This window comes from Molothrus aeneus, chromosome 1, assembly GCF_037042795.1.
Source record: "Molothrus aeneus isolate 106 chromosome 1, BPBGC_Maene_1.0, whole genome shotgun sequence".
Classification (NCBI taxonomy): Eukaryota; Metazoa; Chordata; class Aves; order Passeriformes; family Icteridae; genus Molothrus; species Molothrus aeneus.
In genome coordinates, this window is record NC_089646.1 from 142,468,120 (window position 1) to 142,481,290 (window position 13,171).

The 13,171-nt window shown below is 40.4% G+C and overlaps 1 protein-coding gene across 1 annotated transcript in view; it reads left to right on the forward strand.

Annotated features, from left to right (window-relative positions):
• NSMCE2 (NSE2 (MMS21) homolog, SMC5-SMC6 complex SUMO ligase) overlaps nt 1-13,171 on the forward strand; it is a 128,837-nt gene that overhangs the window by 24,451 nt on the left and 91,215 nt on the right. Inside the window, exon 3 of the mRNA XM_066566375.1 lies at nt 2,172-2,278. Within this exon, the coding sequence (XP_066422472.1) occupies nt 2,172-2,278 (107 nt within the window). The remainder of the gene's footprint in view (nt 1-2,171; nt 2,279-13,171) is intronic.

The window sequence follows — 13,171 nt, forward strand, 5'->3', positions numbered from 1 at the left end:
TCTAGTCTTAGCTCTCAGCACCCTATGGATTGAACCTCAGATAGAAAATGGACTGTAGTATCTGTCAATGAGCAGAAATAGGGTATGGACAACAACTGACATGTCCACAGTCCTTCAGATCTATTTGTATGTCCATAGTGCCTCCAAGGGCAGGATATGATTGTGTGTTAGTGACATGTTCAGCAATTTCCCAGGATGTGTGTAACGTGTGTGAAGGAACAGTATCAGGGAAACAGCAGTGAACAGTATTGAGACTTAAAGCAGGCTGGTGGATGAGTGGAATGGTCAGTACAGGAAAAATGTAGAGCAGGATGTATTTGGAGATAATGTTCCTCTTGCTGAGATGTGTTCCACCTCTTTGATCTTTATTTTAATCCATCTCTCAAGTTGCATGCAACTTCACCTGAAGTTATTTTTATACTATTAGGAAAGACAGCGTTTGTACAACTCTCTTGGCATTTAACAATGTACTTCTTTTCCCCTAAAAAAAATTAAAACATTTAGGCCACTGTAGTTTCTTTGAATATGATTCATTTTGGCCATGGGAGGAGAATGACAGTTATTTGCTACACAAACCTTTCCTGTGATTCATGGAGTGTCCTTTGTGTCAGCCTTGAAGGAGGCACTTCATATGCTTCCTAGCAGGAAGGAAAAATAGTGTGATCATAGTTACCAGATAGGACATGGAAACTGGGTGGGAGGGAAGGGAAAGGGGAGAGGGAAATGCTGATTATTCAGAAGAAAATTGCAGGAATGCCAGGATTCTGTCTGCAGTATCCATTCATCTACTTAATGAAAAATGGATACATACCAAGCCTATATATAATTAAGGGAAATGTCACGACTGTAATTGTCGTGTTCACAAAATAGCATAGCTTATTATGTAACTTCTTTTGTGTAAATATATCTTAGCACTTTTCCTTTGTCTCTCTGATCCATCACTGTTTTAATATGGTGTGATGTTTCTGTTTCTGAGCGATGTGTTCCAGATTTTGCTCCCAAACTGATGGCCATATACAATTGTGTCAGCTTTCTGCAGAGATAGGTTTTTATGTTCTGACATAATAATATAATTAGCAACTTAAGCAATGTGCCAGCTTGCCAGATCAGAAGACAATTTTCATTTCTTCACAGAAAAAAGTAAATTGAAAAGCTGTACTACAATTTTCTTCCTAAGAGCAGCACAGATTGGGTACTTAAGTGCTTTTAAAGAATCCTTCATCAAATGACAATCCCTGATGCTGCATGGCAGACTTTGGGGCTCTTTCACAGTCCAGCTGCTTCCAGCTGCTTTCTCTATACCTGGAAACTGCAGGATAGGAATAAATGGGAGTAGCAGAAGTGGAAACATAGGTTTCCTAGCTTCCTGATTTCCTGCATGGATGCAGGGCTTGTGGCTGGCTGTCCTCCTGCAGTTGGCAGCATTTGGTGTGGTACATGCAGCTGTGTCAGGAATAAACAGCTGTGGCTGTTCAGCCTTGTGGCATCTAGACAGGGTTCTTATCTAAGCAGATGCACAGCAACGTGGGAATGGGAAAGCAGAGGTGTAGAGATGAAAGGAGTGGAATTAGGAGGCGTGCAGAAGAGAATAAAAGTAGAAATGAATTACTAATCACATGACCTGTGTTAATTGATTTTCCCTGGCAATTAGAATTTTACTGCTTGAATCACAAATGCTATCCATTCTTCCATCATTTCCTGTGTTATAAAATGCTAGCTTTGTTTTGATTTTCCTGTAGCTGTGTTTATTGGGGATAAGAGGTCTAATTATAGCTGTGAACTATACTGTACTGCAAGGGCATTTAAGTTTCTTCTATTTCTGAGGCAATGTGATGAGTCATGAAATACAACTTCTGCAGAAAATAACCTGATTGCCTAATGACTAGGTGTTGGTAGATGAAATTACACATACTCTCTCTTGTTCACATGAAACCAGGGAAGTGTCTTTCTGAATAAGCTGTTTGATCAGGTTACCCAAGAAATGTCAAAGATTCCAGTTGCAAAATGAGAAAAAAAATGTATGTTTGAATAGCTTGAAAACACCTGCTGAGACTTACAAATGCATTAGATATTCATGGCATGAATACTTGTAAATAAAACATCTGTGAAAAAAAATGCTGCCTGAAAATAATACAATTGGTCATGCATGTTCCACATATTTTATCTTGCAGATGATGAAGAAGATGTAAACAATATGGAAAAAGTCATGTTAGAATATGCTACAATGGACAGAGAACTTAATCATTATATAAAAGCATTTGAAGAAACCATAAATCAGGTAAATTATCTCTTTTCATTAAGTGATTAAAACATACCCTTATTTAAATATTATCTTTCAAAAGACACAAATGCTACATTTAAACAATACACAATTGCAAAGACATCTCTTCAGCAGGTATAAAATATTGAAGTTGCCAGTTCTCTTAACTTTTCTTCCCAGCTTCCTACAGGGTGGCTGAGTTTTTAACTTCCCACCAAACCCACAGCGTTGGGAATATGGGTAGTGCTTTGGGAAGGATTGAGGACACTGTAGTTTAGACACTCCACTCTCAGGTGATGCCACCTCTGTATTGTGGAAGATGGGTAGTGTGGCAGTTGAATTGAGGAACAAAACTGATGGCTGTGGCTGCAGAGAACCGAGGTTTTAAATCTGCTTCCCACTGCCTTCCTGCCACCTGACCTGGCTGCTGCGTGTAGAGGGTGAGCCCTTTACTGGCTCTATGAACCAGGGCCTCGCTCTGCCCCTGGACAAAGCACGGACAGACGGACAAAGGACGGACAAACTCCGGGCGCGGTGGCGGCGCTGCCAGAGGCCGCCAGGGGGCGCCGGGCCCGCGCGCTGTCCGGCCCGGGCTCGGCGCGTTCCCGTCCGGGGCTCGGCGCGTTCCCGTCCGGGGCTCGGCGCGTTCCCGTCCGGGGCTCGGCGCGTTCCCGGGCCGGGCTTGGCGCGTTCCCGTCCCGGGCTCGGCGCGTTCCCGTCCCGGGCTCGGCGCGTTCCCATCCCGGGCTCGGCGCGTTCCCGTCCGGGGCTCGGCGCGTTCCCGTCCGGGACTCGGCGCGTTCCCGGCCCGGCAGGAGCGCGCGGTAGCTCCGCGGCTGAGCCGGGCCGGTCCGGGGGAGGTCCGGGTGCAGGTCCAGGTCCGGCGCGGCCGATCCTCAGTTTCAGGGCACGGCGGTGCCGGGAGAACTCAGCTCCCTGCCGTGTGTGTCTGCACAGAGACTTCTCGCTGTCGGTTTTCTGTGGGTTTCTCTAGAACAGGCAAAAGCACATCCCTGATTTCCCTTCAAGGTGGGAAGTCAGTGTTTCAAAATGTTAAGGTAGTGCAGCTTTTCAATTAAACCTGTCTTGCTATTATCTTGCTATTGCTTTTTGTTCTTTTAAAAGCAGTACAAGGAGAGCAAAGCAATGTATTTCCCACTAGTTCTGTTGAGATGCGTGCATGGTTTTTCTTTTTTAGAAAGGTTTTCCTTTAATTTTTTTTAAAATCATCTGATCAGATGCTTAACTGAAAAATCTTCATTTAGATAATTAAACATTCATGTTTAAAAGGAGTTCAAAACTATGTCTACTTCAGCAAGTGTTGGACAGCAGTAGATACAGGCACTGTTCCCCATGTAGTCCTTAAATATACATTTCATTTCAGATGTCACCATAATTGCAGACCTCCTAGTTTATATTGGATGGTTCAGAACCTTTTTCTTTTATTTGGACTATTCATGATTTTTAAAGCTTTCCTGGTAAATTGTAACACAGTCCTCATTGTTAGAGACTAATGAGATGTATCCAGACTTGATCAAAACACAGTTGGTTTATATTTTGGTTATAAGCCAATTAATAATTGATGTGTTATTGTTCTAATAGGAATTTCAAGTAATTTTAAACAATGACTTTTTAACTTCTTTCATTATTTCAATTTATCAGCATTTTTTTCAAGTTTAGGACTTTAAGGAGCAAGTCTGTGCCTTCACCAACAAAACACTCAGGTGTTGTTTACTTCAGATGCATCACTCATGATATTTTAAGTGGAGCGCAGGTGCAGCTGCTTCACTGAAGTGAAGGTATTTTTGTTGGTTTCGGCAGAGCAGTGATACATTCGTGATTTTTAGGATTGAATTCAGCAGTATCTGTTGTGTGCATATCTGTGCTGGTGTGCAAAAAATACACCTGGAAGGGTTAGTTTTCCTTTTCCCCTCATTTTTTCTCTAATGCAGCTTCTTTGTGTTATTAAAACAAGCTCATTTCCTGTTATTTCAGTCCTAAGGTGCTAAAAATATAGCTCCAAGATATTTAACATGTTTTAGAGTCTACATGGATTATAAATTTGGTAATGGCTAATCTGTTAGCCTCTAGCCACTCTTCTCCTGTCTCTGCTTCCTACTCCACTCTAGGGAATTGTTTGTCCTTTCCCCTGCCAGCATCCAGAAGCCTCTGTGAATATGAGAAAGAAATGCATATAACTTGTGCTGTAGAACAATCTGTTCTCTGAAAAATAACAGCTCATGCTTTATTTTGGAGGCTAGCTGCATGCCATGCCTCTGGAGCTGCACTGCCCATCTCCAGTTACCTGTCAGAGACAGCTTAAAATCTGCTTCTGGGAAACAGATACTGTTGCTGAATTTAGGGCTGCACCTGGAAGTAGCTGTAGAATAGCTTGGGTTTAAAATAGCCTCCACTGACTTTCTGCCTGCTTCCATCTGAATTCCTTACCTGAGGGCTTTCTCTGGGGAGTTGCAGCAGGTCATTAATTTTCACAAGCAGACTGTTCTTCATAGACAGGATTTGTCTCCAGCTGTAAAACACATTTTATCTGATTATTTTATAAGCTTGTATGTTGATGATTTTTCTGGTCTGTAGTTTCCTCATACAGCAGTGAATCTGAAAGTATTTTATAGTCTGTGTTTCTCCTTCTAACCAGCTGCTTCTAGTGAAATGTCCCACTGGAATTTAGCAAGATAAGAGACAGCAGCAGTTACAATTCCTGATATATTATTATACGTATCTTTAAATGGCATTGACAAAAAGGTGATATTGTACAACCAAAGGATTGTAATGTAAATAACTTGAAACTAGCATGAGATATAGTCACATGTTTTCTCAAAGCCAGTTTTTTTGTTGATTTAGTCTGCAGTAGGTGGAATGCAGAAGGTGAGACATACCAGCATCCTCTTCTGGTTGAATCAGCAGCCTATTGAGCAAGAAGTGAGCAGTTGAATCACAGTGTTTCCGACAATAGGCTGTGGGAAATCCTTTGTCTGTGGAAACTCCCTGTGCCACTGGATTTTCTTGTACCTGTGTAATGACTGGACTTCTGTTCCTGCTTCTTCTTTCATTTTTAATGGGTATTTTTAAAAGAAATGAGCCAATATTCAGGTCCTTACCATGCAAAGTCCAGACAGCACTCTTATTTTTTGTGTAACAATGAAAGACTGATGGAGCTGCAGTACCTCTTGCAGAAATTTTTTATACTCTTGAAATGGACCCAAATGATTGGAGCCCAGGCTCAAATGTTCCCTACTCTGACAGAATTCTCAAGTGGCCAGAATGCCAACATATTGTGTTATCCTAAATATGGATTCTTTCACCCAGTGTTCAGGAAGACAATCCACACACAGAGTCAATATTCTTGATTTTATTTCATGTCTGTGCACAGAACAGGTTCTAGGTGGTAAATCCATAATGCTAACACATCTTCAATATGCCAGGGGCTCCTCTTTATACACTGTGAACAATAAAAAATTGGCATTTCCCTTATATGTAACAACCTAACTGTGAAGTCATTGGCTTTGCATTCTCTTGTCTGCATGTAAGACCCAGTGCACATTTGTTTTGCTGTGCATGCTCTCTGAGGAAGTGGCTTATGTGAGCAGGACATGGTTGTACCCTACAGACAGGTGTTATACTGAATTTACTTAATGAGCACAATGTTCAAGCAAAGTTGTACTTGGCATTGTAGTTTGATTTATTGTGTCCTCCTGTTTTTCCTGGGTCATGGCTCTTGGTTCTGCAGGTTTAGTTTTCCTGTACTGTCTCATGGTGCTTCATTTCAACAGTTGTGCCTGCTCCCTCACTTCTACTCTGCTCTATGGCTTAGCAGAGATGGTGGTGGTGGTGGACTCACCACTCTCTCAGCTTTTCAAGCATTTGGTTTCTTTGGGACTGTAAAAGCTGGGGTAAATTTTCTGAAGTCCCCAGACTTCTCTACATAAAATGAATTACAGTGTATTGTAGATCAAACTAGAGAAAAGGAAGGCAAAACTAACTTCTCAAGTCACATTATTCCCACCTCTCTTTTCTTCTCCTTTAGGGAAAGAGAACCTGGGCTATTTTGTTTCTTTTGCAGGTGACAGGAAATTTTTGAATGTGGTAATCATATCTCTGGCAAGGACTGCTTAGTGCTTCCTTTTGCAAGTTACTTCTTTGCCAAACATCACTTTGTCTGCCTTTTGCTAAACCTGATCACTGTGACAGAATCAAATCCAAACCTTAGCAAGGTGGAAGAAACACAGGAGACATATTTAAGAAAAAAAACAAGAGAAGGAAGCACTCAGAATGAGGAGAGGCAGATGAAAAGGTAAAGGACATGGGCTTGGAAAGTCTTGAGATCATGTAGACATATGGGGAAGGGACTGGTTGAAAGAGTGCTAGGAAGGAGGTGGTGTTGAGCTGAAGAAAAGATGGAAATACTAGATGTTGCATTGGTGCTTGGGTTTTGTCACTACTTCTGGTGTTGGTGAATCATATCTATCACTGTCAGTGGCTGCTGACATCTTTGTTTTCTGATTATCCTGCATGGAGACTGATTTGAGCAATTATAATAGTAATTTAATTCAAAGTTAATTATAGTTTGAACCCAGGAAGTGAAATTAAAATGTTCTTTGTTGGGTTTTATCTGCAAAACTACTACATACAACTGACATAAGTGTATGTCTTGAGAGGATTTGAAGTCTGGATGTGTTGGTCATTTATGCCTGTGTGACTTCACACCTTGTCAAGTGTTCATTCTTCCTTTGCAAAAGTGAGGGGTGCACCATATTCCTTTTACAAGAGTGATTTTGTCTCTACAGGATACATAGAAATTACTCTTAAAATTGTTTTGTGTTTTTGAAAATGGTTCTTCCCTTTAGACTAGCAAGGTCCTTGGAGTATGAATAAGAGGGGATGTTTGTCCAATGGGTCAGTAATTTAGAGCAGATTACTTAGTATGGGGGTCTGTTATCTTAGTGTCAAACTGTGTAGGTTGTAATCCTGCAGAGGGATAATTCCCTTCAGTGATGTAGGTCGTATTCCAAGTGTGCAGCTTGTGAGTGATCTAAGCAGCTTGTGAGTGATCTGCAGAAAAGTAAAGAATCCTGTTTTAAAACTACTGTGCAGTTCATGGTCTCTGATTTGCAACCTGTATAGCAAAATTCTAGTTTCCTCATTTAAAACTTGTAGTATAATATTGTAATGACTTGGATGGTCTTCCTTGGTCTCATAAAAATGAAAGGGACTTAACACCTCTGTTAACCAGCCTCTGCCAGCATAACTTTGTAGGCCAGGAGTCCTACTGGAGAAGGTTCTGCCAATATGTCCAAGTAGTCTCTTTTGAAAAAGCAAAATAAAGCAAGAAAACACTTCTGCAGTGGTAACTCCATTTGCAGTGGTCCTTGAAGGAACTGTAAGGTCAAGCAGAGGATGTGGTTCCTTCCAGCCAGGTCCCATCTTCATTGGCACAGCTATGGCAGCAGAATGAATGTGATGACCGAGTTCAGTGTATGTGGCAAATGCTGCCTGTTACAGACAGGGCTGTACTTAAAAATCAGATTGTCACTTAGTTTTCTGTGGGGATAAGTACCAGGAAGACTGTGAATCCCAAGGGATTCACGTCTTTTAGCTGATTCGGGACTCTCTGACAGTGACTGGCACTGAGATACTCATTACACATTACAGTGTTGTCAGTGAAACAATTCTTGACATAGAACTTTCTAGTTTCATGTTTGGTGCTGACACTTTCTTAATAAGCACTTTGCTCTTCGTTTTCCCTCTTGCTACACTGTCATGACAACATGTTTTAGGGCAAAATCCACTGATGATATCCATATCTGCAACTCTGACCTTCACTGTACAGCTGAGCTCAGAGCATTTCCTCTGCCATCAGTGTTTCTTGATTCTGAAATATTGTCTGTTAGCCATGACAATTTTGGGACCTTCTTTTTTATCAGAAAGGTTCTCTGCTGCACTGAAATTGCTCAGGAAGGTCTTTGTGGAGTACCAGAAAAATGGGTTTAGTGGAATGGATAGATCTTTTCTTGGGCTGACAGAGAGAATAAAAGAACCCTTGTAGTCTTTTGCTGCATTTATCCTGAGTCTCCAATTGTAAAAGCAAGTGATTCTATCTTGAAATTCAGTCAGAGTGTACTGAGGTGCACCATCAGCAGCAACAAGTCAAAACCCTGGTGAAAGATGTTGTACCAATGCCAATGTCTTTGGAGATTTTTGGGGAACTTACTTCATCTTTAAAACCTCATTTTTTTGTAACAATGGATCTCCTCTTGGCTTTTATTTTGGTACCTTGAATTCTAATTGAAATTCCTCTTTAGTTCTTGTTTACTTGTTTTCCACTAATGAAGCCACTTGAGACTGATCATTCATCTTACAGAATAAGCAAAATGTGGGCATTGGAGTAAATCCTTATAATGAATTTGGCAGGATAGTAGAGGAAAATAATATGTGACTCTACAGTTATGCCTCTGTATCTATATATATATAATGCCACAGGACTTACTGAAACTTTTACAGGGAAGCTTATTTCTAGCATTAGCTAGCTATGGAGTTTTTTAATATTTTAAAGTTTCTTCAATACTCCTTGATACAATTTCTAATCAATAATGCTTGCTCTGTCTTACTGCCATCTGTCTTGCTCTGTCCTACTGCCATCTCCAAACTGTAATTCAAATAATACAGCACTGTTGTAGGCATGTTCTCTGCTTCTTGCAGAAACTGGGACAAAGATGCATTTCAACACTTTTCTAATATTTACTTTATAATATTTGCTTTACTTTTTTCTGTGTCTCTGTATGTGTGGGCTAAGCATTTGATTGAAGCCGCTTTTTACTTTCTGAGAATTAGTGATCTATGTGTGTAGTTCTCTACAGTAATATGTTAGAGTCAACATTTGGTGAGCTGCAATTAAAATATTTTTTTTCGTGAGTAGCACTAAAAAAATATAAACATATAAAGAAGTAGAAATAGTGCTTAATTTTATGTGGGTTATATAGCACATCTTCAGCAGTGTGTCTTAGTGTGTCCTAGGAAGCATAAAAATGTGTCCTGCTTTTTGGAGAATAAACCCTGGAAACTCTTGCATATGGACATAGGTTTGTTTGACTTCACTGTGGTTGCTTACATTGGCCAAGCTAAACATTTTCCTAAATATTTGCAGCGTCGACATTAAAGTTGCTGAAATGGCCCTTGGCTTGTGTGGGTAGGAGTGGGGCAGCAGGGGCTGCAGCTAGACAGCAGTGAAGATTTGGGTGAAAAAAAATGTTCTGGACCTAGGGCCATCACATGGAACTGGGACCTCTGTAGATATGTTGGCAGCAGGGGTAGTATTAAGAACAAATGTGCCATAGAGGTCCTGAGAACCACATGGTAATTTGAAAAGTGTGTCTGCTATGTTGGGCAGCAGTGCTGCCCAGTAGGTAGCAAACTAGCCTGCGATTAAGGAGGACTGGATGCTATTTTCAGGTCTACTAGCAGCTTGTGTGGTTGACCTTGACAAATTGTTTCACTGTGTACTTTGGGCTGTGGTCCTGTATTTATTAACACTGCATTTGTGCAGTTCCAAATCACCTGGTAGCACATGCTCATCAATTAAGCCAGATCACATGATACTGTTTATGCTGGCTGTATTCTGGCTGCAGGACAGACACTACCTGATGGAGCTTAACTGTGCAAAATTAGAATTGGCAGTGTGGGTTACACTCAGTTGGTGTGTCATGCATCTGTGGTGGTTTTGATCTCATACGAGGCATCCTGAAACTGAATTTACCGTCTCGCTCAACCACGATCTCAGTCATATGGACAGCATCTCATATCACTGTCTGTAAGAGAGTCTGTAAGAGATTTATATTTTTTTTTGAAGAATTCAAAGCTATTTGAATTCAGTTTTTAATGATTTTATTTTAACACTGAAGATTGCAATTGGCAGTCTGAACTTTTTCTGAAATTCCAGAAGGTCACACATAGAGCAACTAAAGGTCTCTGTGATTTGTATCCTTACTTTTCTAGGCAGTGTCTGCATTTCAGAGTCAATGTGAGTTAACTCTGTCTGGTTTAGCCAAGCCTAGAGAAAGAAGATAAAATTTTGAAATGTAATGAAACTAGTAGGTGTTGAGGTAAGATATCCAGATTAAAAAACTATCTTAATCTCAAATAATGGAATTTTTTTTGGTAGATGAAATTTATTACTGGAAACACTGGTGTTGTAGTTTCAGTTGCTCAGTAGTGAAAATAGTACTTCAAATTAATCATCTCATCTAGAAAGCTCCTGCTGACAGTCAAGGATTTAAATCCTTGGAGCCAGGGGTTGAAGGTTGAGTGTTAAATCCTGGATGATTCTCAGCAGCAGGAGTTTTGCTTTAAATTAGTTTCTGCTGTTAATTGAACACACCCAAGTTGATCAGTGTCAGTGGGGAGGCAGTTTCTGGAATGCCATCCATAAAATGTCTCCCTCCAAAGGTTGAGTATTGTTTTAATTATTGTAATTGTTTCCAGAAGTTATATGTATATGTTGGATACTTTAAAATTCCTTCTCCAAAATTTTAAATGTTAAGTCACTCGTCTAAAAACATTCACTTTTTCTCCTAGTATTTTTTTAAACTGATCTTATCAATAAAAATACTCAGTTACCCAGATTTTCCCTCAGCAAAATTCTTAGCAGATTTATAATGAATCACAGATATGTTGCTTACAGCATTAACTAGATCACACTTTTTTTTTGGTGGCTCCTACTTCCATGAATTTGTTTTTGTTAAAGAATTTCAGCTAAGAAGAAGTTAGTGGTAGGAGCTGCGACTCTCATTCCCAGCTTCCTCATGAATTATATTATTTGGGATTTTTTCTTGTTGAGCTGTTCATTAGTGGGTGTAAATAGGAGTGTACAAGCAACTTATTGCATATCATTTAGAATAGACCAAAGTCATACAACTTTGTAGTATGGTTTCATAGTGAATATTTTCACTTTTACAGAACTGTGTATTTAGAGCTTTTGTTAAAATGGAGTTTTAAATTTGTTAAAATAAATACTTTGTTTTTTGATGCTGGGATTTAAGAGTAGCTTTTTGATATTTATTTCATTAAATTGAATAATGGGTTTCTCACAGTTTTTAACACATGTGCTCAACCTGTGCTGCAAATGTCAAATTGTATTTCTTTCTCAAATTCTACATTGCTCCTGTTGAGGGAAGCTAGTGCTGTGATTTCAAAGCAGCAGCATGACTTCTTTGTGCTTGTGATGTGCTGGAGTATGTAACTATGCCCATTCCAGTGCCTACTGAAATTTAAAAAAATTAAAAAATTATGCCTAGTAGTATGCATACATTTTATTATCTTTCCAATTTGAAGAAGAGGATTCAAAAAATACCTGAATCTTTCCAGAAATCAATACCAGATGTCACAGAATCTCCCAAATGTGGCCCCATTGGTGTTAACCTACTGTGAGTTACAAACAGTGTGCTTGATAATAAGGGTTGGCAAGTTGAGCTAATTTCTGGGCTCTCGTGTTTTTCATCTGAGCTACGTGCATAGCTTGAGCACACCGATTTCACCAGCTGAAGTATTTCTTTTGTCCTTAGACTTGTGTATTAACACTGACAATAAATGAAAAATATTATAAAAGACTTAAGAAAATAAGTGTGTACATCAAATGCACTCCAGACTTCCTCATAAAGTGTAAAGTTCCCATGTTTACATGTGCTCACACGTACCACACCTAATAAATTCTACAAAACCAGAGAAATTAAAAGCTCAGTGATGTTGCTACTTTTAACTCTGCTGGCACTCTTCAAATGTTAGTGCCTCACTGCATTGCCACTGCTTCTGTGTGAACAATTCACCGTGTTTGCTCAACTGGGTACTCATCCACTGTTCAAAGCTGTTATGATGCTTTTTTTTCTTCTGTTGTGTGGGGAGAAGATTGGATAGCGAGGGCTTGCATGCAGTGGTGAGTTTACAAGAGTTGCTGGGAAGATGGCAGCTCTGGTAAGGGAAAACATACAGGGTGTGGTTTTGTGGGGTGTGATAATTGTTGTAATACAAAGTGTGGGCTCTAAATGAAATGTTTCTCCATGGATATTTTTATGCTTAGTTGGAGGTGATCAAGGGATGCAGGTAAAGGCTGGGCTGCGCTTGAGGCAGTTTGGTCCAGTTCAGTAAAACTGTCTCTTGAAAGAGGGAGTTTCTGGAGAAGCTATTAACAACCCCACTGTATGCCCTTAGTCCTCACAAAACAACCCCACCTTTCCCCGCTGCTCTCTGCTAAATTCCACTAACAATGAGCCATAGCCCTCACCACCACCTCCTCTCAATGGAATGCTGGTGTTCAGATTGGTGGGCAGCTTCTTTGCCTTTTCTCTTGCTTCCCCTCTTTCATCCTGTTCAGACTTTGGAATCTCTCTTACCTTCTTTTGGCGTAACCCACAGTTGGCTGTTGTTGGTTGGTCACCTGCCCTTGGAGAAGACTCAGCGCTGTTGCCTTTTCTCCTACTGACAGCAGTGCTTTGTATCTCTTGGCAAATATAACCTGACAGAGCATGTGGAAATATCATTGAACAGTATTTTAGGAGAATCTGGCCCATCAGTTGCATCTGCACAGAGCTGGCCCATCAGTTATGTGTGTCTCTAGCAACTCTCTGTGGACTAATTTGACCTGAGTTCAGCAAGCCATCCTCCTCAATCAATCAGTTAGGTTGGTGCCTGGCCACCTTCATCAGTCAGGCTTAAAAACAAATATCAGACAAATCCTATCAACCAGGTTTATGTGCACAGCACAGGTCACTGTAGTTGTAATGGCCGCTACAGTTCAGCGTGAGTTTACACTTGGCCGTTTCCAAGCCCCACAAAACTCAGACCCAAACTCCTTCTGTTAGTCCCTTCTTTTACTAGCTCTTTTCAGCAGTTATTTACCTGGTA